This window comes from Grammomys surdaster, unplaced genomic scaffold (genome assembly GCF_004785775.1).
Source record: "Grammomys surdaster isolate TR1022 unplaced genomic scaffold, NIH_TR_1.0 220, whole genome shotgun sequence".
NCBI classification, from domain to species: Eukaryota; Metazoa; Chordata; class Mammalia; order Rodentia; family Muridae; genus Grammomys; species Grammomys surdaster.
This window is the reverse complement of record NW_021604665.1, coordinates 6432458-6459926: the sequence shown is the minus strand read 5'-3', so window position 1 is coordinate 6459926 and position 27469 is coordinate 6432458. Positions and strand designations below refer to the sequence as shown.

Sequence of the window (27469 nt, the reverse complement as noted above, 5' to 3'; positions counted from 1 at the left end):
AGGAAGGTAAAAAGATCCTAAAGTTTGGGCATGTGAGATCTTCTGCTTGATCCTGGATAAGTACCACTACGTAAAAAGATGCCTTTAACATGCGTGACCGGAGAGCAGGAAGTCGTCATGGACAAGACTGAATAGGGACAGTTAGCAATCACAGGAGCCTGTGCAGACAACAGCAGTGCACTGAGCTTCCATGATATTGCACAACTCCAATTAGTGCCTCTTCTTGTGTGTTCTCCACCCAGCCATGCTCTGTAATTATGATGAAAGGAAACATGTTGATAAAGACAAAGATTGTGCTGGCGACAAAGGGTAACAACGCCTTGTATGTAAATAGCTCGTGCCAGCCTTAAATATCTCCCTCTGAGGCATCCCACCATTCCCCACTATTTGACCTGGCTCAACTCTCAGTGATCCTGATGCTGATTATACAGCTTGGCACTTGTGTAGGGACTTAGTCCTCTTCTTGACTGCCCTTGGTTATTCCCTCCTTAGTATGGTGTCAAAACTGAAAAATTCATTTCAAGTTGAAAACTTAATTGATGATATTTGTGAAGGGACCCAGGAGAGGCTAACAGCCAGGATTGGGGTAGACCGCTACACTGACCTGTTTCTTCACATTTCTATACGTATATATGAGAAAGTTCATGTGTGTACAGATACATATGTGGGGAGGAGTATGTATGCACATGTGTACAAGTGCATATGGAGCCCAGACTGTGGTTCCTCGGGTGCTATCCACTTATTCTGGGGTGGGTTGTGGGGAACTTCACTAGCCTGCAACTTACTAAGTAGACTGAGTTCTCTAGCAGGTAAACCCCTGGATCTACCTATCTCTGTCTCCTAAGGCTTAGTTACAAACACATACCACCACGCCCTACTTTTTTACATGGGGTCTGGGGACCAAACTCAGATTCTCACACTTAAGCGCCAAGCATTTATTGGCTGAGCTATGTCCCCAGCCCCTCCAAATCTGTTAATTCACCCATTTACCCTATAACTTCATGTTGTGTTGCTACCCACTCCTTAGCTCCTCTCAGTCCCTGCACTGAAGCTGGAGGCCCCACCCTCACCCCCAAGATATCATGCTCAGGGCACTCAGCTAATGGGTGGCAAAAGTGAGATTCAAGTTCAAGTCCACCTTCTCCTAAATTTAGACTTCCTGAGTGGTGAAAACTCAACCAGTTTATCAACAGAGCAGATGAGGGTTCTTTGTCTGGAGAAGTTCATTGGGCAACAACAGCAAAAACACATAATCCAAAACATTTGGGTCTAAGTGGATTAAACACAGGCGCAGGTTGCATTTCTGGTAAATTCAGAGTCTGGAACTTTCTTAGGAACTTAATTTGTCTGACCCAACACTGGCCCTGTCCTTCCTTCTTCACAGCCCTACCCCCACCCTCCCACCCCAAATCAGAGGAATGAGCAGTGTACTGAGGTTTAGAACAAAGAGGAAGCGTCTGATATGTCAGGGCTGCCTTGTGTGCCATGGAAAGGACACTGGCTGAGCCCAGTCATTCCACCTCTCTGTTTTGGAAACTCCCACACTCTACAAACTGTCTGGAATTCATTAGGGATGGGAAAACAGGCTGAAAGTCGTATTTCACGTTTTATTCAGCAGAAGTTTTGTGGAAAACAATTCGGTCATGTGGACGTGCCCCAAACCACCATCACCCTGTTTCTCAACCCAATCTCTCAGTCAAGTGACATCGGACTGCTTCCAGTTCCACCCTCACAGAGCTGGGAAGAAACTACCCCCATGTCAAGATTTGAGCCAGTCCTTAGGGGAGTAAAGATAGACAAACTTCAAGTCACTCAAAAAGTCACACTCGTGGGTAGACCTGTCATCCATACCCCTGGACTTTTGTGTCATGTCACCAACAGTTTCCTTTTCTACTTAAACATGATTAATCTGAATGTTCTGTCACCTGACAGGGGCCAACCCTGTCATTATAAATTATTTATAACCAAAATCTTTGCAAGTTTTCTATTTCAAGTTCATTGAGAAAAGTTACCCTCTATGACCTATTCATGGTTTTCAAAGTGTGACCTCTACCCCAAGCCCTCACAAGAGCAAGAGTTACAAACTTGTTAGAAATGTGACTTCTCCAACCCTATACTGGCCTACTAGATCAGAACGAGGCATGGAGCATCCTCTGCCCCCGCCTCCCCCAGCCCCCCACCCCCGGGCATGGTATACTTGAGTGATACACACTTCCTAAAAATCACTGTTCAAGTATATTCCCATAAATGCCATACCTCTATGGTAAATTATTCTTGGATTACTGTTTCAGAATGAAAAATTCCCTGACACCAAATGCCTTCAGTAAAAACTATGGAGTGTTGATGCATTGTCAGATCCAAGATAATCAATGATCACTGATAAAAACTATCAACTACTTGTTTGTTTGAGGAAAGAGGGTAATTCTCTCTAGAAAGTTTTTTTTTTTTTTTTACCAGAGCTACATGAATGATATGGCAGTCCCCAGGGAAATCTTGGGGTCTACATGGGGTTCACAAGTCAGCACATCCTTGAAACTAAGGACATGGGACCAGGTATTGTTCATGAAATTCAACTCTAAGGACTGACCATATAAGAGGGACTGGAGTTGGGAAAGAGATTGTCCAGTAGGAGAAATGTGTAACGGAAGGGATGCTGGCCGCCAGAGAGAACTAACTAGAATGATATCAGGCATGTGGGATGAAGAGAGACAAAGAGGGGTTTCATGGGAAAGCCTCTCCAAAGTCAATGGAGTACCAAAGAGTATCACTAAACGTCCCCTTGCGATGCCCCACCCTCCCGCAAAAAAAAAAAAAAAAAATCAACTAATCATCTTTGTCACTCAGCTTCTGTTAAATTGTACATTTCAGAGACTTTGCTGTGATGACCAAGCAAACCCAATCAGCCCTCTCATTCACTTCCAAGCAAACAGATGCAAAGCTTCTACCTGTAATCTGCATCACTGGGATTGCATTCCAAGCTCCTGTCATTCGACATTTGCTCACCCAGCATTTACCTAGACAAAATATTATTAGTGGAATGACAAGGGGAAATTACCGTGCTATGATGAATGATGCAAGGTGTGGTTCCAAAAAGTCTGCAGTCTGACTGCCTGGGACACTGCCGTCAGTGGCCAACCTCTCAAATTACTCTCCATGTGTGTTTCTTCGCAGCAAATGGGCAGACATGCATGTCACAAGGAACTGCACCAGCTGCTCATGGTTGTTGGGCTTGCTTCACCTAGGCTATTGTAAATGCTTACTTTAAAAATAGACTTTTCAAGGGTGCACTGCTGAAGTCACCCTGTTCCTTTGCAAGTAAAGGACTCTTAACTAACTGGTCATACTATCATAATTATTCTCAGTCATTCTCAGCCAAATGTATTATGGATTAGTTGGTTGCAAAGGGTTCTACTGACCAATGTACTACATTTGTACAGTGCCAATCTGAAGGCTCAGAAATACAACAGGGGAAAGCTGGTACTGGAGTAACTCATATCACTTCTGCTGAAAACTGAAAGATAAAGATAGATGAGACTTGACCACAGACATAACCATGTGTGGCTTCACCAACTTAGCTGTTGAGTGCTGTCTCTGCTAGTTTGAGAGAAACCTTGCTCTTGTTTAAAGAACAATGGCAGTCACAGGTCACCTAGGTCCTCTGTCAGACTTTACCAGAATGGTTCCGGTGTCTGAGTTAAATAAGAAGGTCATGTTTGTGATTCTCATGTAAAAGGGTAGTGAAGTGAGTCTGATTGTCATTTCTAAGTTCGTAGATCAGCCCAGCCATTATACCAAATAGATCTTCTCTGCTTTACAGCTTCTTCCAGACAAGTCACACTTTTCCTGATGAAAGTATACAGTCTGCAAATATAAGCTGTGCAGGTTTCCAATAGGGCAGGAAACCACTTTTTCCAATGTCCTTGATCAGATGGAGAGTGAGAAAATGTGTGTGGATGATTCAGCAAGTGACTCACATTGGGGAAGGGGCAGCGTAGGGGAAGGCGAAGCCCACACACGTCTTCCTGAAATTGCTCAATGAGCCACAGCTTCTTACAGAAGAACCAGAGTTCATCAGTGCCTTCCCCTAGACCTGAACTCACTGATTTAGATTGAAAATATTTGCTTTCTCATGATATGGGATCTCTCCTTTTAAAAGTTGCTATTCCATGTGTGTGTGGATGAAAGAACACAGCTATCGAAGTCCAAATAATTTCTGAAAAATACTACTTTTAAAGAGGCCATGTTAAAAGCTACCGTGTGTGGATGTCAGCAAGCGAGAGCTGGGAGGAGCGTGGGAAGTCAGCTTCTTTTCACTTCTGCACCAACACCAATGCTTCATGTCTGGAGGCATGATTCGGTGCTGAGACTCACAGCTGGGAGTCAGGAGGATGGGCAGGTTTTGTGAAATTTGCTGTTGAATCCTCATTTCTTCAGACCTTACCTTTACACTAAAAAATGTAACCCCTGGCCCAGCCAAAAGCCCATTCCTAGGCTAGGCAGGGTCAGACGTGGCTTCAGCGCAGACACAAGGGGGACAACCACATGGAGCCAGACCGTTCTGAAGGAAATAAAAAATAATAAAAAGCAAGACCCAACTCCACTCTTAGTTGGGGGTTAATTTTACAAAGACAAGTATGAAACTTGACTCATCCAATACTAAGAGAAAACTCGGCCGGGAGGTGGTGGCGCACGCCTTTAATCCCAGCACTTGGGAGGCAGAGACAGGTGGATTTCTGAGTTCAAGGCCAGCCTGGTCTACAGAGTGAGTTCCAGGACAGCCAGAACTACACAGAGAAACCCTGTCTCGAAAAACCAAAAAAAAAAAAAAAAAAAAAAAAAAGAAAGAAAGAAAGAAAAAACTCAAAAGCAAGCTATAAGTACTCACAAAGATTAATGTCTATTGTTTCTCTGCTTTTTTTTTTTACATCTTATCTTCAATTAGTCCTAAGTAGGCATCCAGGGAGAATCCTACTTACCACCAACCTAAGGTTAGCTGCCTTTGAAACATTATACCTTTTAGTTTTGTAGAAACATTGCAAGGTAGTTGTTTTACTCAAGAGGGAACCTGAAGTTCAGAGAGGTTGAGTAACTTGGTCAAAGTCAGAGTGGTAGCACCTTTAAGTCAGGCATTCTCCATTATGTCAGGTCTTACTTCAAAAGCACTTCTTTCACGGTGCCCTCCCCACCCGTGGGACCCCACAAAGACCGATTCTTTCTCAGTTACATTCCACCAATAGCACACTCCACTTAATTTTCACCGCAGGTACCAAAATTTGCCTTGTTCAAGTCTTTGGTTCATTATTAACTTAGAGGTCCCTACCTCCAAGAGGGAAGCTCAGTGCTAGTAAAACTATGGCTATCTCATTTACATTTCATTCCCTGCAGCCATCAAGAGCCCCAACATAGTAGAAATGCTTAATAAATAACTGATGTAAAGGAGAGAAAGGAATGGGGGGGGATAAGAAGAAAAACAAACACAACCAGGTCCTTCAGGCTCCAGTGCTGTTTCTTCTGCTTAATATGACTGAGTGACTAATGGGGGCGGTGACTGAGGGCCCTCATGAAGTTGAGGTAGGACATTCAGCCCTATGACTCTTTTCTTACCAAGCACCCTTATTCCCCTCCCCCAGAGCTCTGCTGTTCAGCCCACCCTGACCCAACTTCCAGAGCAAATAGAAAAAGCACCAGCAATACACATCTGTTGCACCTGTGTACCTGGACCACAGAACCTAGCACTTGAGAAGTACCCAGCAGTCATGAGGAAGGAAAAGAGGCTCGTCACTGGAATCACAGGACAAGGGTCTCATGTGAACACCACAAGGGATAACCCCTTCATCCTCCATAGCATGCTTGATCCAACACAAAAGAAAACACTGGACAAGGAAACAAGGGACCTGTTTATGAAGCAACCTGGAGAAATGGACTTACTGATTATAAGAAGTCAAAGTGAGCCTTGGGAATTGCTGGTACCAGAAGCAGGGAAGGGAAATTATAGTGGAGGGTCTTGCCCTACAGCAGCCTCAATAGAAGGTGCAGACCTTGTGTTGACTTTGCTCCTCCAGCCACACAGAATTAAGACACAGAAAACTCTCTAGATAAACTATAAACTCACTATGTTCTACTGAAAGCTGGTGATCACCACAGTTATTGTCTTTGACTAGCCTTCCTGATAATTTCCTCCAAATAATCCACACTTGGAGAGTGGTTAAACATGTTTTTATGATTTACTTCAATTAGACAAACCTAACAGTACAGCACATTTTATGCTTGCTACGCACATAAGCACACACACAAAAACAAATCAAACTCTTGCTTGTTGTCCTTGACAGCTGACCAAAAAAAGAATAGTAACCAAGGAATTTTTTTCTCCTGTTATTTATCCTAATACTACCAGTTCTGAAACAAAGCAGTTGGAGAGAGAAATTTAGTAACTTTGATTTGTCCCAAGATACATTTTTTTACACTGAGGTCCAATCCCTGACAGTAAGCACATGTGACCTGTTCTAAAAAAAGGATATTTTCCACTTCTTGCACAACTGGAGCAGATCTAGACATCAGCTTGTGCAAACTGCACTGCAGAACCCGAAAGGAATTAAATGTACACACACTTAAAGAAACTCTATAAATAGCAACACTCGGGAAGAGGAAATCTCCAATAACAGGCAAAACCAACACTTCGAATCCCACTTTAATCAAGTGTTCTGTCTAATCATACACAAAGCTCATCTGCATAATAAGGCTGGAACATCTGCCAGGTTGAGGCACCTCAGTCTTAGCAATTTTGTTTCTGATTCTATAAGAGCTAAGTTATTGCTAAGAGAAGGAGTCAATGCTATGGTATAATTTGCCCAGAAAAGAAAGAAATATTCTCATTTATCAAAGGTACTATGGGCTATACTATGGGCTATACTAAGCATTATACATCTTTTTGCCTCTGTTTTAAAACTTATATCTATTTCAAGATGATAAGGTCTATTGGTCCCATCTTGTAGGTAAGTTAATTGAGATTCTATGACATTAGGTATCTTGAAGCCAGATGTTCTAGCTAAATGGCCAAGCCATGATCCAAACACTAACATAGTTCCCTAAATTTGCTCACCTGCACCCACCCTTTGCTAGCACTGAGGAACAAGCCCTTCATGCTATCGAATGCCTTCTCGGCTGTTTGAATATTGCTTCACTCTGAAGGTCAAACTCAAATCCCCTCATTCACTCACAGGACCACTGTCCCACACCACACCAATGCTGGTTCCTCTAATAATTCCATATTGCTGATACCCACAGCAGGCCACACTCTGTCTTGTATGGTCACTGGATGAGACATACGCTCTAACCCTCACCCCACTGGGCATTTTGGCTGCAGCTTTGGATTCTGCATAATCATACACACTACCTTATTCAGGGCAGTGCATACCAATTGACTAGAACCTGGGGGTTCAACTAGACCACCTCTGATTAAATAGGAGCCTTATCTAGTGCTTGGTATGCCTCAGTTTCCCTCTGTAAAAAATAAGTGGAAAATAAAGATACAGATGCCTAACGCTGACATAAGAAATAACTGAGTCAACACAAGTTCTGTTCAGAAGAGTACCTGGCATATAGTCAGGGCTAGATGATTTTAACATCATAATTTGTACCACTAATGTTCTTAGTTCTTAGCACCTCTTTGGGTTTTGGGAAGAATAAACATATCTTGCCTTTTGTTTGTAAACCTTAGCCTGAGCTACCTCATAAGCCTGAGATTAAGTATATCTTATTCATGTTGGCACATGACACATACTAAGTCTCCGTTAGCCATCATTGCTAGTATTAATTTTGGTGTACTCAGACTTGAAAATACACTCTGACTATGGATTTTTATGTGTGTGCTGATGCCCCCTCTGCCAGTTTTCACCCTACATAAATGGTTTTCAGATGGATCAAAAATATAAAAACACATTTGCGAATGCTTTGTTAGAAGGAAAGCAAAACAGAATTTGTAAGATTGAGGAAGTTTTATTACATAACAGCACTTGCCTTGGAAACGTGAGCCACAATCTATTAAGCTACAAGCACATTCCAGAGTGTCAGAGCCCACTAAGAAGAGCCACATCTACTCACATTTACTGAATGATGACGGACTGTGTGCCAGCACCAACCCTAAAGCTAATGTTACTGTTAATTTTCTTACACTCTCTGGGAACAAGGCTCCTATTTGCTACATGAGGAAACTAAGTTTAGAGATCATCAGGCTTGCTCAAGGTCACCCAGCTAGTTAGGGAAAAACACAAGGGCAGAGCAAGGTTTTCAGTCTTCATGCCAGCGGTGCTCTGACAGGCAGAAGAAAAAAACCAGAAACAACAACAACACAAGAAAATGTCCAGAAACAAACAAACCAAAGTTGGGAAGGAGGAGAGGGAGGAAGGAAGGGAGGGATGGGGGAAAGAGAAGAGAGGGGAAGAGGAGAGGGGAGAGGGAGAGATTGAGATTGTCTTGACAGTTTTGTTTTGCTAAGCATGGATTACGATTTTATCAAATAAAAGGGCCTTTTTAGTGTAAAAACTGAAGGGGAAATCTCCACAAAAGCCAGTGTGCTTGTGCGTGTGTGGGACAGAACAGTCTATCTTTCTCTTTAACCCACAAGCTTATGAAAACTCCACACATCTCTCTTTGAATCCGCACTTGGCACTGCTGTAGCATCCCATCTTGCCATGATTAACTTAGCACTCGCACACATTCCCATTTCTAATCTGCAGGAAATTTAATACTGTCTGAAACAGCAGTAAAATTTGTAGGACGAAACCAGGGCCCAGTGAAGCCGGCTCCTAAGTCTGTCCGGGAAAAGAGTGTCAGCAACTACAAAGCCTTGCTTCTGAAGAGCAAACCCATCAGAACCAGAGGTCATACCACTGTGTCCAAAAGACCTACTGACTTTGCCCACTCGTCCCCCATCTCAGGAACAGCTCTGCATTCCCCTGCTGCAACTTGGCAGTGTGTAAATCTGGGTCCACTGTGATTGCTTCTTCTGTGACCCACTGCGGAGAATTCATTCCCAGGAAAACACCATTCATCATGAGGGCCTGTTCTACTGGGTCTCTTCCTACGACACTCCACCGGTCAGTCTGAGCAAGATGAGGTTCATGGAATCTACGTTCAGCAGACATATTTGAAATATATGAATATCTGGGTTAAGCCCCAGGGAAGAATATTCATCCTTAAAGAAAACCTCCTGGGAATTTATTTTAAAAGAAACACAATAGTGACTACAAAACAAAAGTCAAGCATGATACCTTTGTGACAAACTGAAGGAGAGAGCTGTGTGTGTTCAAGAAATATGTCCTACCAAACATTATTCTCTACATTGGACACCCCCTTACAGTAAAGAATCAGCTATCTTGAAACACTGAGAACCCTGTGACTGAGTATTCTAGGTTCTGGGGATTCCACAGTTAACAAGACACAGAGAGAAATCCTTACCAACTTGGAGTCCTGAAGTTTTATATATATGTGTGTGTGTTTGTGTGTGTGTGCATGTATATGTGTGTGTATGTGTGTGTGTGTATACATATATATACATATATATATATGTGTGTGTGTGTATATATATATATGTATACTCAAATTACACTGTAAATTACAATGCTATGAAAGAAATAGAGGTGGATAAGGAAGACTAAGAGTTTGGAGGGAGAGTAATTATGAACATATGGTCACAGAAGGCCACGCTATCCATATGATGAGAATTAGAAGCACATTGAAAAGGAAAATTAGGGGTTGGTGGGGTAGTGAGTACTACAGCTGTGGCTGTCTGGGCAAAGAATGGTCCAAGCAGAGGCAGGTGCAATGAATGCACATCCAAAGGTAGAAGAGCCTGGGCTCTTCTTAGAATGATAAGCAGGAAGAGATAAGGTCAGAGCTAAAGGGCAGCCTGACACATATGCTGCCTTGTGCCATTTGAAGGACTGGAATAAAAAAAAAAAAAAGAGCTGCGGAGGGCTTTGCTTGGAGAGGACAGCATGATCTAGCTTGAGTTTTAAGCACAGGGCCCAGATAACTCTTTGCCATGGAAGCTGCCCTGTGTAGTATAGAGAAGCTAGCACATCCCTGGAATCTACTTGCTAAAAGCTACTCACAACTCTCTCCCACAGTGATGACTGAGGGTCTCCAGAGGGATTTGTTCTCTGATTTGGGGTTTGTGTGTGTGTGTGTGTGTGTGTGTGTGTGTGTGTGTGTGTGTGTGTGTATAGGTGTTCAGATGTATGCACTGGTACACTGTGTACAGGGGTGTGTGTCTGTGTGTATATGCATGCATGTGAAGACCAGAGGTCAGCTTCAGGTGTCTCCCTCAGTCACTCCTGGGTTGGTTTTTTGATACAGTTTTTCCTTTTTCTCTCTTACTTTTCAATTCAGATAGATTGGCTTTCCAGCAAGCTCATCTCCTCTTCCCCAGGGCTGGGCTTTTAACTGCCAAGCACCACGCTGGCCTCCTGGGAAAGAACTCAGGCCTTCGTACTTGTGTGGCAAGCATGTTACTGACTGAGTCATGCCTCATCCCTACAAAGAAAAAAAGTCAGTTTAATAACAATACTGTGGCACTAAATTTAAAATCTACCAAAATGGGCCAAGGCTGAGAGCGTTAAGAGACTGCTGCAATAACTCAGGCAAAAACTGACACTGACTTGGTCAAAGTTGCAGCAGAGAAATAGGCAAGACATGGGTGAATTCTGAAACAATCTTGGCCAGGGGTCTTCACCCTTCCTAACACCGCAACCCTTTAATACAGTTCCTCATGTTCTGGTGAACGTTTGACCATAAAATTATTTTTTTTGCTACTTCATAACTATACTTTTGCTACTTTCACGAGTCATAAATGTAAATAACTGATTGTGCAGTATATCTGACATGCAATCCCCATGAAGGGTCGTTTAACCTCCCCAAAGGGGTCATGACCCACAAACTGAGGACTGCTGGTGGAGACAGTACAGTGGATAGATAGCCTCGTTATGAGAATCTGCAAATTTTCACTACAACTTTTTCCCAACCAGTACTTTAGGGATGCCCCAGCAAAGATGTCAAACTACAAGCAATGAGAAGACCCTGAACCATATGTAAAGTCACACAACAGATGTCAATGATAATACCATTAGGACAACTGTCAAAAACAGTGTAAGAAAATGTCACCCTACTCCAGAAATTTATTCACCGATTTTATTTAACGGATTTATTTCAAAGAACGTATGTCTACTCCATGCTACCTGGCACCTGCTGCTCGTACCAATGTGTGAAGCTGTTTATGCCCACATCCCCACATTTTCCTTCCCTGTGCTAGCAAGCTAGCAACAGAGGACACACGCTCTTGCGTGCCATTCTTGCTGACTGTGAAAAAGAATAGAACCAAATCCTTCTACATAAGTGTCAGCGCACTCATTGGTTTTCCCCGAAGGTACTTTCCTCACTCCCTCAAACGCACTTAATGTATCAGCCATCATCAAAATGATCTGAAGAGCCCAGTTAATTCATTTCTTTCAGCAACACACACACACACACGCACACACACTCACACTCCCCCTCATTCTGGCCTTGTAAGCATTTGCTTATAGAAGCAAAAGCAGGGACTGCTCAGTAAAACACTGGTCCCTTCAGCCACATGCAGATAAAGCCCTAATGAGCATAACCAACAATACGCCTTACACAGTATCCCTCAGAGCACCCAATACACCCCATCTATGTTCACATACAAATAGCCATTATGAAAAGAAGCCATTAGTGAAAGGCTCAGTTTATGCATCTTGATGCCTAACACATTTCCTTCCACTCTGCCACAAGCATGTGCAAAAAGCCCGCCTTAGCAAGAGAGCCAGGGCTTCTGCTCTTCCCAGAGTTTGTTCCCATAACTGGCTTCAAGGTCCTGTCCCAGCCCTGAAGGAAAGTAACCTGGCTCCACTTTCCAGCAGAGTTAAGACCCAGCCTCCTTCTCTCCAAAAGCAAGGATTCCACCCCTCACTTCCACCTTCCTGACCCCTGAAAGCTAGGTCCTCTGCCCCTCTGCTGGGGAAAACTCACTCATCTAGACCCTAGACAATTGAGGCACTAGGTGATGATGCTTCCAGCATTAGCCTTACTTCATCTCACAACCGAAAGAGTGGAACTAAAGTCACGGATTCCAGTGACTATCCTCCATTCTGTAAACATTACAAATAAGAAGTGCGCCAAGGGTCCGGAGTGACCAAAGAGAGTGATAACTGATTCTGCCAGACAAGTAGCAATGGAGGGTGGTGTGAGAGATAAGGATACTGCAGATGTACTGAGAGCTGGAAGGCACCAGACTAGAGAGCATCTTCACTCCAGGTCCAAAGTTCTTGAAGCACCTGGAGAATTAAATGTGTATAGGTGCCAAGAGATCATTCCCAACCTCCACAGACCTCTAAGGTACCACTCTCTCTCTCTCTCCCTCCCTCCCTCCCTCCCTCCCTCCCTCCCTCCCTCCCTTCCTCCCTCCCTCCCTCCCTCCCTTCCTTTTCTATTTACATTTGCAAAGACTTCTATTTCGGAGACCTTGCCTAGGTTGGGAGACACACCCACCCGCAACCTCCCCCCACCCCCTCATGTCTCCCCACCTCCCACTATCTCCCTCCCCAGACTAGGGTGCTGTCCTGTGTTAGGTGGAAGGTGAAGCCCAGGTGAATTTTACCTAGAAGCCTCTCTAAGTAGTTTCTCCCAGAAGGGCTGGACTTCAGGTTAAGACCTCCAGGCCAGTTCATTGCTGCCCCGGAGGATCAGATCTCCACCCACCCCAAGCTCTCCCTCTCCGAGCCCCACAGCCTGCTAGGATCTTTAGAAAAATTTCTTCTGGTAGCCCTAAATCACCATCGCTGTCCGGTGCTCCTCCTGCCCCACCTCGCGCCGGGTACTGACCCAGCCCCCATCCAGCTCAGCAGCTGGCATCTGCAGCCAAGGGTCCCCACGCCTGGATGAGTCATCCCAAGAGACTCGCGGTGTCCCCAAAGTGCCACTGTCAGATACCTTGGAGTGCGAGCAAGTCATCTGTGAGCGGGACCCTAAATGCCAGGGGCCAGGTCGCCCTGTACCCCAAGGCAAGGGCACGGGGTCCTTGTCCCTGAGCTACCCAGACGGGCTGTTCTCCTCCCAGGGTAGCAGGCGCGGGGCCCATGGGCCTCCTGCCGCGCCTCCCTCCAGCTGTCACCACTCACCTGCTCTTCAGAGGTTGACTTTTGAGTTCGTAATAGGTTTTGGGTTCTTCGTGAAACTCCTCCCCTACTTCGAAATCCGCCACTATTCCCGATTCGGACTGCATGACTCCGGCTTGCCCGCCTTCCACTGCTTGGGACTTGGACCAGAACCCGGGCACCTGACAAAGATGGGGGGCCTCGGGTATTCCGAGCCGCGCGCCCCACGCAGTGTCCCACTCAGCCCGCTAGCCGGCCGCCCGCCCCGGCGCGGTGAGTTTACTCTCACACTAGGGCGGGAGGGGCCGGGCCCGGTGCGCCCTGGGATTTGTGGTTCCGCTCGGGCCGAGCATACCAGCTCTCCATGATATCAGCTTCCACAAAACTACAACTCCCAGAAGGCCAGGCTGGGGAGAGGCAACGTGGTATACACGGATAGTGCAAGTCCTGTTTGGATTCCTTGTCAATGTCAGCAGCTCCTCTCCGTGTCTCTCCCGTTTGCCTCAAGGATACAGACCTGGCTGTTTAATATTAATAAGAACGGACTTAGCCTGGGCTTCTACTGTCCCTCCTGGTTTAGACATCTACGAGGACACGCCGACCGTTCATTTAAAAAAAAAAATAAAACATTAAGGAGTTTTGGCATTAGAAAGTTTCGGTCAGAGTTAAAGCCCATTTTAAAAATAAAAGGACTTTCTATTCGCCCCCGAGCTCTTCTGAGCTGCAGCGACACATCATTTTGTCCTCTTTTGGAACAGGGTGTTGGAAACTTGACTTTTTATAATGAAAGCGTTATTGGAGGAGTTGTTCTTGAGCGTTCCTTTTCTGGAGCTCAGTCTGGGCTCCCACAATACTCTTCATCAGTTGAAAGGCTCCTTTCCTTTTATCCAATTAGTCACCTCTAATCTAAAGCAGCATTTGAAGGATTCAGTTAATTTTAAAAGGCACCAAGTTGCCAAACAGCTTCACCACCGTCTGCTTTCAATTTCTCAGTTGGCTGGGAGTTCAAATGAGATTGTCCTAACATGGCAAGCCGATGCAGCTTCAGGCACTCGGCTAAGTGATGTATTAAATGACTACACTTTTGCTCACTTGTACATCCAGACCTGTCTTCTGGTTAGTTCCATCAGGACTCTTCATTTTTTATGAAACAACGACTGCTTTGAGACATCGGTGTTAAAGGTGGCATTTTAAGATGGTAGAAATCCCTAGTTCTTCTAAGAAATTCTGTGCAATCTTAGGCATGCCTGTTTGATTCCTAGAAGCCTTAATTTCCTCATCTATGAAAGAAGAGATTAGGAAACCTGTTTCAGATGGTGTTGCAAGGTCAAAAGGAAGAAAAAATTACTTGTAATTTGTATACACTAGGGGCAGGGAAAATGATTCAGCTGGTAAATGTGCTTATTTGCAAACATGACAACCTGTGGTTGATCCTCAGGACACACATGATAGAAGTAGGGAACTATTAACTACTGAAAGCTATCTTCTGACAGCTGAAGCCAGGTACAGACACACATAATACATGTATAAGAATTTTTTAAAAGCTACTCAATGATTATTAATTTTGGCTTTCTTTTGGCTACCTTGAAGACATCCTTTGCAAACTTCCATCTCTTCTGTGTATTTTCACTTTCAGGAGTAATAAACCAAATGATTTTCCTAAGAAGTCTACACTGATTGGTTGGGCATCTCCTTGGAGTTACCCACTCCTGTACCTTGCTTCACAAGGAAGCTTTTTCTTTTTTAATTTTATATCAGAAATGTCACGAATAGGATTGGGTAATTGAGAACTGAGAACTGGGTGGGGGGGGTATACACTGCATTGAGGTAGCAATAACCAAAATTTTGTAGCTGAATATTGTTCTTAAAATACTTCTTTGGTTCTTCACTATAACAATAGCATGACAGATTCAGAGGTGATATTGTGGAAGAGGGGACGTAAACCAAGAGACCGGCGTGTGTTTAGACTCCTAAACTCATTCAGGTCCTCCATAGTCAGAGCTGGAGCTGTGGGAGCAGAAACTGATGGACTTGGAACAATCCCAGGATTTGATGAGGCATGAACCACAGATGCTAAATTTTGTGCCTAACAGCAAGCTTCCTGGCCCAATGTCACCCCCATTGAGAAACGCTGAGCCTTTTCATTGTCTGAATCTCTTGGCCCACCAGGAGTTGTGGAGTTTTTGATTTGTTTTGTTTTTTGTTTTTGTTTTGCCTGAAGAAAGTTATGTACCATCTTCTTAGAACACACAAATAGAAGTACATTGTGCCTAATCGTGGTCTGTTGGTCCTTGGAAGGCTGGCTGTCAAAGATTTGTATCAGAATTGAGGTTTAGAACTGTAATGAGGCCAGGGATATGAAGGAGTTGGTAGAGTCTTTGTCTATGGTGTATGAGGTCCTTGGTTCAGTCTTCAATGCTGCGAACCAGTATGGTGGTAGAATCACAATCACAGCACTTGGGAGATGTGGACTCAGGATGGTTAGAAGTTCAAAGTCATCCTTGGCTACATTAGAAGTCTAGGGCCAGCCTAAGCTAGAGAGACAAGGTCTTTCAGAAGAAAAAAAAAAACTGTACTAGAACACTCCATGTCACTTCTTACATGGGACAGTAAATGATATCCCAGACCTATAGAATTACTCTTAAATTGAAAGTAAAAGTGAGAAAATTCAATACTTCAGTGAAGCACAGTTTCCAGAGAGCTCTCTGGGGTGTACCCCTGAGCTGGAGTTGTCTTAAGACGACATATCCGTGTTTGGCTGCTGTTTTCCCCTCTTTTATCTTTTCTTTGGCTCATTCTACTCTCTGTTCAGAAAACCTTCACAGGATTATCAGCTACAGTGCCATCTGCCCTCCTGTGAGAGTAGGTGTGTGGTTTTGTCCTAACCATTATAGAATCCCATCTTCTAAAATAATTGCTGACTTATTGACAGTTTCCTACGTATATATAATATATTTTGATGAGAGTAAACTCTCCTTTCCCTCTCTTATCCTCTCCCACTCGCCCTGGAACCCATCTTCTTCCCATACTGCCCCCTTCTACTCTTGAGTCTATGGGTTTGTTGTTGTTGTTGTTGTTGTTGTTTTGTTTTGTTTTGTTTTGTTTTGTTTTTTAGCAGCTCTTGGGTTGAATTAGGGTTTACATATGCATGGATGTGAGGTGATTTCATGCATCATAAGCAGTTAACCAGTGGCTCTGCCCCATATAACATCATGGTTTAATCATACTGATTCCTTTAGGAACTGACATTCAACCCTAACACCACTTTTTCCTTAGAAATTTTCTGCTCAGATAGTTCTGATTTTGAAAACCTGGGATGGAAAAGAAGGAAAGCTCTAGATGTACTGACTCATGGCTACCCAGGGAAGCTAAGTGAAAAGATGGAGAGAAGGAAGTAGAATCAAACAGAAGAAATAGAAGCAGAACAGGAGAACAAAGACATTTCGACTCCTTGTTCCAACCAGGTTTGAAGTCAGGAGTCTTTGGACCTTCCAGACAGATGAACAAAAACCTTTTCCTTTTCACTGGAAGTGTTTACTTGACCCAAGTGGCACAATAGAACTTGATGTCATCATTATATAAATTCTCTTTGCCTTTAGGCGGACAGTTTTCTACGGACTGCCACACCACTAGTCCACATAGCAAACTGCTGTTCATTTAATGAACAAGATGAACAGTCTTCATCAATGAGTTAAAATCCAGAAGCTGATAGTGCTTAGAAAACAGGTGATAAATCAATAGCACATTTAAATGGAGGACTGTGCCTATCAGATGTACAAAGCAATAATTAGAACTTATAATTACTGTCATTAATATTACCTACACTTATGTAATGCTTTGTAGAGGCTCATCACATGAATTTCTTACTGCAACTCACAGAGACACTGCACGGCTGGAAAATCAAGGGTCCTCCAGGTTCCAAGGTATACACTGACCATGCCATAGTAGTGAACAGGGCACAACATTGGGTATTTCAGCCACCAAGCTGGATTGCATTTAGTTCTTGCTCTTGTGAGACTCACAGTCCCAAAGCTGAGTCAAGGCCTGTGACACAGTGAGGATGTGCTCCACATCCAGCTAACTCATCAACTGTTTACAAAGTAACTGCCCAGTGCCAGACACACTGGGCACTAGGTAGGCATGAGGGAAAGATCAAAGAAACATATGTAGTTCATGCGCTCAGTATACCACCATTGCCTTTTCAGAAATAGGAAGGAGCATAATTTAATGTTGTATCTAAGAAAACAATATCCACTGAAGGTTGGAATAGTAATAAAACATTCTTAGAGGAGCTGTTACTCATCTTTTTGAAAGAAAAACATGAAAAATTCAAGTTGAACAAAAACTAAATGAGAACCAAGCTTCAAGGTTTGGTCATCAATGACAAAGGGAAAAATAAGTAAGAAAAAAATGTGTTATTGACACCACAAGGATGCAAGCAGACAGCCAAGAGATTCAGAAATCCTACAAGATGCCATTATAGCTTATTTTAAAAATGTATCTGGATATTTTCCTGTATGTATGTCAGTGCACAGTGTACATACAGTGTCCAAGGAAGCCAGAAGAGGGTATCAGATCCCCTGAAACTGGACTTACAAACATGTGTGAGCCACTGTGTATGTGCTGAGAATGGAATTTAGATCCTCTGGAAGAATAGCCAGTAATATTTCTACAACCTTAATAAACAAATACCATAGAACAAAGGGGAAAGAAAAACTACCATCAGTTTTTACAGATCTAAGAGAAATGTTAGGCATTTGACTTAGACTTCAATTGTAAAAAAGAACAGAGAAAAAGAGGTGTATTTCCTAAATATACTGTGTGGAATGTATTTCGGCCTTCACTAAGACAAACTCATAGGCTAAAACTGAATAATGTTAAAGAAATAATTATCATTTTTATTAGTTCTGATAATAGCAGTATGCTTTTGTTACTGGTTTATTTGCCTTTGCTGGGGATGGAACCTAGGGCTTCATCATAGGCAAGTATTCTGCCACTTAATATGACACACACACACACACACACACACACACACACACACACATGCATGTGCGCACACACAATGTATTTTTAAAAAACAAACTCCTTATCTCAGAAATACATATGAATTAGTTATAAGTGAGATATCTTATACTGTTTCCTCCCTTTCTAAGCATGAAGGGCATGGGGAAAGGGACAATGAGAAATGAATGGTAAGATACTGAAGTTTAGTGATGGGATACAGGAAGTTATCACACACACACACACACACACACACACATTCTGTTTGTGCTCATATATGTGAGTGTGAATATGTGTGTAGGGGTCAGAGTCAACGTTAGGTAGATAGAACATAGATGTTCTCAGGCAACATCCTCCTTGGTTTTTGAGATAGTATTTTTCATCGGAATGGAGTTCACCAATTCAATTAGGGCACTCGGCCAGTGAACCCCAGGAATTCACCTGCTTCACCAGGACTGAAGTCATAAGCACATCCCATTATACCGTTTGGGGAGGGCAGTTCAGGTCTCTGTGCTTCCATGAAAAGCACTTTATCAAATGAAATGATCTTTCTCCCAAGTCATTACGTCACTATGACCAAATATTTTTGCATAAGAAACATGTCTATCATAATGATTTTTCAGTGTCTTCTATTTGATTTATTATTATTGGAGGAAGCACACACCACAGGTGTAAATGCAGAGGTGAGAGAACAGGTCCCTGAAGTCACGTCTATTCCTATTCTTAGATGAGTTCCACAGGTCACACTCTAACCATCAAGTTTGTGGGACAAGTTTTCTTTAATTGGCTATAGCATCTCATCAGCCATTCTTATTGATTTTTTTAAATGAGTAATATTTCTGATAAAACTACATTATAAAGCATGTAATTCCCAAGAAAGCAAAAAGGGACACAGGAAGGTGCAGAAACAGTTTTGTACACAGTGTGTTTGGAGAAAAGAACCAGTGGAAACGTCCTAAGGGAGGTTTAGCAGAGACTTGTGGAAAATGTAGAGTCTCTTGGCCTTCAAGGAATGCAGCAGAGCCCAACATGTAAGCCTGCCTGTAGGAGCAGATGGATAACTTAGGCCATGATAGAACTGGACTGGGGAGCCACCACCAAGGCCACCATTGGACAGTTAACATCAGTTTGCACCCCAAACACCAGACATTTGGACACAGAAAATGGCCACAACCACCAAAATTATTTAGTAAGTGCCTTACTCTTTCACCACTCTACTGTCCAAACCAAGGTCAACGCTACTTTTGATTGGTAGATCAAGGGTTTATGCCCAAGTCCTAACCTGAAGGGAAGCTCACTGAGTTCCTAATACCCTCTTTTCTTCACACCTTCAGAGAATATAACGTGTTTTAATTATTTTGCTATCAATTTGCTACCAGGGAACCACATACACAAAACCCCACAAGTCTGCTGAAACCCCACTCTTTTTTAAACAGAATTTAATATTTTTTGTTTTGTTTTAATTTTTTGTTTGCAGACCAAGCTGGCCTATAACTCATAGAGATCCACCTGTTTCTGCCTCCTAAGTGCTGGGATTAAAGGTGTGTTCCTCCACTGCATAGCCAGAGTTTAATCTTATTCTGCATTAAAAAAAAATATGTTCATGAAAAATATGTTCCATGAATGAAGGAGAGTACCCAGGTGCCTAAGAAGCAACCTCAGAGGGAGGGGTCAATTTCCACATCTCCCAGCATATGATATTCTTCTGTTTGCCAAGGCAGGAGAGTCTGTGTCAAGATGTGGGTCATGCATGCCCCAGGAAAACAAATGAAACTTGACAGTGTTCAGAGATAGAACATGAATAATGTGTAGGTAAATAAGTTCAAAGATGTAAATTTGTTCCATGGCTTATTAGAATTATTTAATAACACATCCATTGCATTTCTCTATCAAAGATTCAGATCTTCTTTCAAAAAAAATTATCAAGTGCACATTCGAAATGTCATCTGCAGCTTCATAGCTACCAAGGACAACCTTGTGGTCATCTATCAGTAGGGAAAACTGGCCCTCCCTCCCTTAGAAACCATCAACTGTCCAAGGTGTGGGGGTTTGGGGTGAGGGGTGGGAGCACCTGAGCCCCTCCCCACTCTATGCTAAAGTCTTGACTGACTTGATCTTAGTGTGGAAATCACAGCAAGTCAGACTACAGGAAAACATAAAGGAAGGCAACAGCATGATAATAGAAGAAAGGCTAGTAGAAGATGGCTTTAAAGAATACACATAAATAGCATGGCACAGACTAAGCAGGTTATATTTAGGAGTGTGTGTGTGTATGTGTGTGTGTGTGTGTGTATGTGTGCGCGCGCGCGCGCGCGTGCGTGTGTGTGCATATACGTGTATGCATGCAACATCAATTAATGCAAAAAGCTATGAATTTAAAAACCAGCAAGTAGGGGTATACAGGAGGAAGGAAAGAAAAGGAGGGAGGGATGTAAATATGTTATAACCTAAAAAGAAAAGAATGAAAAGAAAACCCAAAGCAAAGAATACAATGTAAAGTCTGAGCAGCTTGGATCTGAGGAAGTTAGGAGGGGCTTGGTTGAGATTTGGGGTGCTTCAGAGACCTCAGAACAAGAGCCTCGGAGGCCTCAGGAGTTGCCGACTGCATAGAATCATTTGGGAAGGGTCAACAGGGCTAAGAGTTTTGGAATTTGGGGAGGACTTCCACCCTCTTTAAGGCAAGTAAGTGGCTTTGATGGTTTATGAGAGCCAAGGCAGGCAGGCAGCAACAGGCAGCTGCCATCCAGGGCTCCTACAGCAGGGGTCAAATGCGGTTGCTCCAAACCTAGTGCCTAAGGGTCCCGAAGGCCATGCTTTTAATTTGTGTTCTAATGTATGAGGTCACAGGACCCGAGGTAAGGAGGACAACACAGACCGTCTTCTGAGGAATACAACAAAAGAAGACAAATCTCAAAATGAGCATTTCTACATCTCTGCCTCCCCTAAACAACTAATCACTCTCAGGTTGGGTAGCTAACGTTTGGATGATTGTTTTTCATTCATTTATATGTACCCCAGGCTAGCTTCAAACTCACTACCTACCAGCACATGACCTTGAACTTCTGATCTTCCAGCTTCTACCTCCCAAGTTTCTTGTTGAAAAAATAATATTACTCATTATTCAAATTTACAAAATGTAAGTAAGTTAAAAGAAAGAAATGAACACCTATAATCCCAGTGTTGAAAGCGTGTTACACTTAAACATATGACTTGAGTGTCTTACAAATATATCTGAAGAAATATTTGGAAGATCACAGATTATACTGCCTTCTCTCTAAAATATTCCCTTTGAATATTTATTATGGGTAATTTTTACTAGCTACAAATTATTTTCATATCCTAAAATATATAATATTCAGTATCATATGAATTTACTAAAATATATTTTTTAAAAACTCTGCCTTAATAGACCTTAGATGGATCCCATGATTGTAGGTAAAGATAACCTCATGAATTCTTGACCCATAATATACTTTCCTAGAAACCAAATCACTACTCCTAAACGCATCCATGTTTGTTAGAATTTTGTCAAAAAGAATTTGTTTTTCTAAACACTAATCTTTCTTTGATTTTTGCTTATTTTCAGTTCTTTCTAGATTCCCATTGATTATAAAAGCAAGAAGGCCAAGCTCTGTAACATTAGCTACCCAGCTCTTCCTGTCCTGCATTCCCGGCCACTCTTAAGTCTACACCTGTCATTCCCATGGCTGCAATGGCTAAAAAATAGTTCTTAGCAAGTGCCAAACTGTTTCTACTGTTTCCTTTCTCTGGTTTGTTTTACTCACTATCATAATTTAGATGTTAAAACTCAGCTCAGCTGAGTAGTGGTGGCGCACGCCTTTAGTCCCAGCACTTGGGAGGCAGAGGCCGGCAGATTTCTGAGTTCAAGGCCAGCCTGGTCTACAGAGTGAGTTCCAGGACAGCCAGGGCTATACAGAGAAACCATGTCTAGAAAAAACCAAAAAACCAAAAAAAAAAAAAAAAAAAAAAACCAACACCTCAGCTCAACCATTATAGGAAGGCTTGCCTGACTCTACCTTCTCTCAGCACACCCACAGACCAGTTCAGTGAACCATTCCTATAGACTGTGATGCACTGTATTCTCACTATCTTCTTAACTTTCCAGAAACTTCCACCACCACCAGCCACATATATATCTAAAACACTCCAACTGTTGTGTTGTCTGTGAGTTTTTTGAGGGCTGCGAATCATGTTTGTGACTGATTTTCAATAAGTGTTTCTGTACAAAATGAATAAATTGACCATGAGAGAAAAATTAGTCCCCTTTCCATGACTGTGACAAAATGTCTAATACCGATAACTTACAAGAAAAGAACTTTACATTGACTTGAGATTTCAGAGGTCTAGGTATGTGGTCATATGACCTCATTCATCTGAGCCTGTAAAACCAGTGTGTTGTGACAGGGGAAAGTAGCTAAGGAGGCCTCTTCATCTCAAGGTGGCAAGGGGGAAAAATCAGGGAGAAAATGGAATCTCTAAGACCCCTTTAAGAACATACCCCTAGTGGTTTAAATTCCAAGGCCCCATGTGATAAATAAAGGTTGCCCACCAGGCCTCAGGTATACAGGTCTGTAGAGATATTGATCCACACCATAGCGGTCATATCTGTTCCTTTATGTCGTGGTGACAAAGACTACAAATGGAAGTGTAATTTTTTTAACTAGGTCGTCTGTCATGTAAATGTGCACATCCGGTAAATATTGATGGAACAAAGTAACCGACTTTTCCATCATCAAGACTCTCTCCCAGTCTAAATTGATTTATCAGGGTAGAAATTAGCCTGTGTCCCCCGGGCACACGGCAGACAAGGAGGCTGCAATCTCTTCATTAAAACAAGAGACAGACATGTTAGCACACGCTACTGGGTGATTTGGAGAAGTGCACTGGAAAATAACTGGATGAAGCCTACTTAGCACTTATTAAAGGAAATAATCAGAAGCAGAAATAAACCGAGATGCCCGCACACTTCCTGTTGTGAAGGTCACGGAGCCAATCCTCAGGAGATCTGATGTTCCCATCCATGCTATCACAAAAAGCTGTCAGGAAGTTTCAAAAGCTAAAGATGCATTTGTTAGGGTCACAGATGAAAATCTATTTATTTTTCTTTCCCTGTAGGATCCAGTGTTAGAATGGATGCTCAATGTCTTCAGGAATAGAATGCTAAAATAGCAAGGGTCCAGGGGAGCAAAGTCCAAGAACATTGAATACTAAAGTGCTTCCTGCCTAGGAATATGTTAGGCAGGGGCTTGTTGCTTAAGGGTTGAAATAGGGTGGGGACCATGAGATGGTCAGAGAATGATGTATTAGCTAATATTGTAAGATACACAGAATATTTTTTGAACAGCATTACATAGGGGATTTGAAAAAGAAATATGTCTTTTTTTCCACTCATTTAACATGTATCTGTCATATCTGTCCAGTATTTATATAACACTAGTCACAATCTGAGAAAGACTTGTTGCCAGATTGAGCCAACAGATTCAAAGTTTGTTCCAATTAGTTAAATACAAAGAGACTTTTAAACAGATACCAGTAGTCTGGTCTCTTTTTCTGCATCATATGGGGACATCAGCTATGTTTGAACACTGGCTCTGCTTACATGACCTTGAGCAAGATACGTAAATCTCCTGGATTCTGAGTTGTTGCTTGTTTTCATTTGTAGAACAGGATTGGTGGAACAAATAGGTTATAATATTAAGTGAAGCAACATTGTTAGCTGATTTTATATATCACCATTTAAGGTGGTTTGAATGAGAATTGCTCCCATAGGTTCATATATTTGGATCTTTGACTCTGGTTGGTTGGTTGGTTTGGTTGGTGAACTGGAAGGATTAGGAAGGATTAGGATGTGTACCCCTGTTGGAGGAGGTGTCACTGGGGTTGAGCTTTCTGAGGTTCCAAAAGCCTATTCCAGTCCAGTCTCTCTTCCTGCTATCTGTTGATATGATGTAAGTTCTCGCCTACTACTCCAGTACTGTGCCAGCTTGCCTGCCTACTGCCATGATGATCTTGGACTAACCTGACACTGTAAGCAAGACCCCAGTTAGATGCTTTCTTGGTGACTCTTCACAGCAGGAGAAAGTAACCAAGGCACCATCATTATTGGGTTGTTATTCTACTTTTTACCATATTTTAAGTTTTACATGAAGAAAAGACTAATAACGTATGCCAACTCTGCTTTTACTTTAGGAAAACTGTGGATTACGGGTGTGTTAATGGTGCACATAGCTTAAGTCACTAACCACTATTATTGGGACTAATGATAGAATAAAAACATTTTACTTTCAAAGTCATATGTTTTCATGGTTATTGTTCTTTTGAGAAAGGGTATCATGTAGCACAGGCTAACCTCAAACATAGTATGTAGCTGAGGCAGGCACTGAAGCCCTGGTCCTCCTATCTCTATCTCTTAAATGCTGGGATAAACATGTGCAAGACCATGCTAAGTGGTTTCAAAGTCACATTATACAAGTTTAATTTCATTAATTATATATGCCCTTTAAAATCAGGGAGAAAGCAATGATATTTAAACTATCACTTAGGTCAATAATAAAAATGGTAACGGTTACATGAAAAATGTTGATAGACGAAGGATACTCTTTGTGCTTGATATATGATTTTCCGGGTAGAATTGTCTGTGATCCCTCAAACAGCCATAAGAGTTACATAACGTAAGAAGGCTGAGCACTGGGTATGTGTTTATCTCCCAACTCATCAAAATCTACAGCAATTTTTAAGTAAAAAACTTTCTACTTTTACTTTGTATGTATGTATTATTTTTAGTGTGTGTGTGTGTATGTGTGTGTGTGTGTGTGTGTGTGTTTGCACATATGTATCTGTGCCACATATGTGCCTGCTGCTCAAGGAGGCCAGAAGACAACATCCAATTCTCTTGAATTTAAATTACAGACAATTTTGAGTCACCATGTGGGCACTGAGAAATTGAACCTGGGTCCTCTATAAGCTCAGCAAGTGGGGTTTTTTTGTTTTTTTGTTTTTGGTTTGTTTGTTTGTGTTTTGTTTTGTTTTTAAATTCTGAGCTCCAAATTCTACAGCTTTTTCTGTGTGGATGCTATCAAGTGTTTGCTTTAAAAAAAAATGAAGTCATGAAAGAAATGAATTAGAGAGAGAATACAATTTTTTTTAAAAAACATTTTTAAAATGCTTAATTTTAAAAATTAAAAAAAGTAAGGGAGGGAGAGAAGGAAGGATAAAAAGAAAAAAGAGAAATCTGGTTAACTCCCAATAGAAGTTAAGGGGAAGGGAAAGCCAGACATGAAAATCAAAACAAAAGTCAAGACACTGTTGGCTGGAGATAGTTCAGCCTCAGTTCCTTTCCCTTTTCCAATGGTGAACTGCCCAGGCCCCATTCCAAATGTCACTCAACAAACTCTAACATCCTCTGGTTAGAGAAGTAAGCTGCTGACCCAAGCTGGATGAGTAAACTTTCTTTCCCTGTAAGCTGAATCTCCTGTGGAGGAACCCTGGGAGGGAAGGCCATTGGAGCAGAGTCAGCCAACAGTGCCCCCCTCTGAAGAACCGACCCAGAAGTTCCTGCTGAGAATTTAGTCAAGAGCCTCTGCTTCTTGTTCCTTCCCACCAGGAAGATATCCAACTGTGCCTTCTGGACTCTGAGATACACAATATTATTCCAATTAATTCCCATTCTTGCTAACTTCATGAAAGTCAGTGTTTGCTGCCTGAACACCACCAACAAAATCCCAGGACAGTTAGAAGTGTATCCATGGATACAGTTGACATCTAGGGCCAACCCTTTGATATCATATTCAAAGTACAGATGCATACACAGGCCTGATGGTGGCAAAGACATCTGGCTAAAGTCTTCGGGGCTCTTTGTGAGAGCAATAAGATCCAACACCATCTTTCCTCAATACAATACATAATTGCTAACAAGCAGGAGGCCCTGTCTTGTGAATTGGTAAAAGCTCCACCCCTAAAACAGGACCACACCACAGGTGTTCAGTAAATGGTGCTTGTTAATGCTACATCTCTGTTGTTTTATGACTGATCTTAAAAAAAAAAAATGCAAGTTACCTAAGAGAAGCAGTTAACTTTTAAAAACATGAAAAAAAAAAATGTCTGCTCTGTGATTCTTCTTTGTAATTTAAAAAACACACCAGAGGAGAAGTAAAAAGGCCCAACTGGAGAACCAACCTACAATTGTTTTGCTAAATGGCGATGTTTCCAACTGCCTTCTAAATATGTATGTTGATGCCCATGGATTAGCATCGCTCTCAACTTTGGCCAGAGAAACTTGTGGAGCAAGCAGCACTTAGCACACTGACTCATACTTGATCAGAGCACTGAGATTAAATGACCATAGAGTGCTCAGCCCTAAATGGAACATCTGTAACAAACCTACTTAGGCTCAGAGAAGATGTCAGAAGAGGGGAGAGAAAGAATGCAAGAGCTGGAAGATGGGGAGGGAAGCTGGGAAGTGCTGACTTCTAGACATGACATGGCCATCATGCTCATAAACACACTGCTGTTCCAGTTATCTACACAAGACCTGTGAACCAACAAGATCAGTCAATATTACAGCAGACAGCATGAATTGAAATGTGGGAGGAGTGGTAGGTGTTTGGAGCTAGGGAGAGAAAGAGCAGAGTTGGGGGTGGATTAGAGATGATCACAGCACACTATATACTCATGTTAAGGTTTCAAAAAAATAAAAGATCAAAAATTAAATGAATAAGTAATTAAAATGCAATAGCATATTTACAATAATAGGAAAAATGATCCAGCATTGCATTCTTCAAGCTACTTTTTCAAAGGAGTTTTCTGGTAGAAATTCCAGAAACGTATTGCTATGTTTTTAAAAGAAACATTTCAATGGAATCTGAAATTTTTTGCAGTTTAAATGTATCATGTTGGGGTGGGTGCCATGTTCTGACTCTGGAAAAAGGTATGAGTATTCCACTTCAGTTGGGTGGAAACAGGGAACTCCACTGTACTAATACATAGCAAGATAACTAAGTAACAGCTATAAAGTAAATATGTCAAAAAGCTAGGGGGAAAAATTAATGCTCTTGTCATAAAATATGCAATAGGTGTTTGAGGAAATAGATATTTTAACTGGACTTCAGCAATATACAATGTAATACACACACACACACACACACACACACACACACACACGCACACACACACACATATATCATGGTGCCCCATAAACATACAGAATTTTGGGTTGTCTTACATAACAATTAAATATATATATAATTATTAAGAAATTTAAAATAAAATATAAAATGTTTGAG

General features: G+C 42.1%; 1 protein-coding gene across 2 annotated transcripts in view; it reads right to left on the bottom strand.

Annotated features, from left to right (window-relative positions):
• The window catches only part of Mitf (melanocyte inducing transcription factor), a 209148-nt gene extending 195734 nt beyond the window's left edge, over positions 1-13414 (bottom strand). The window contains exon 1 of one of the 2 annotated variants that reach the window (XM_028773018.1): positions 13191-13414. In XM_028773018.1, the coding sequence (XP_028628851.1) occupies positions 13191-13294 (104 nt within the window). In that variant the 5' untranslated portion in view covers positions 13295-13414. The remainder of the gene's footprint in view (positions 1-13190) is intronic. The other variant, XM_028773019.1, reaches the window with a different exon arrangement.
• Positions 13415-27469: the final 14055 nt, after the last annotated feature.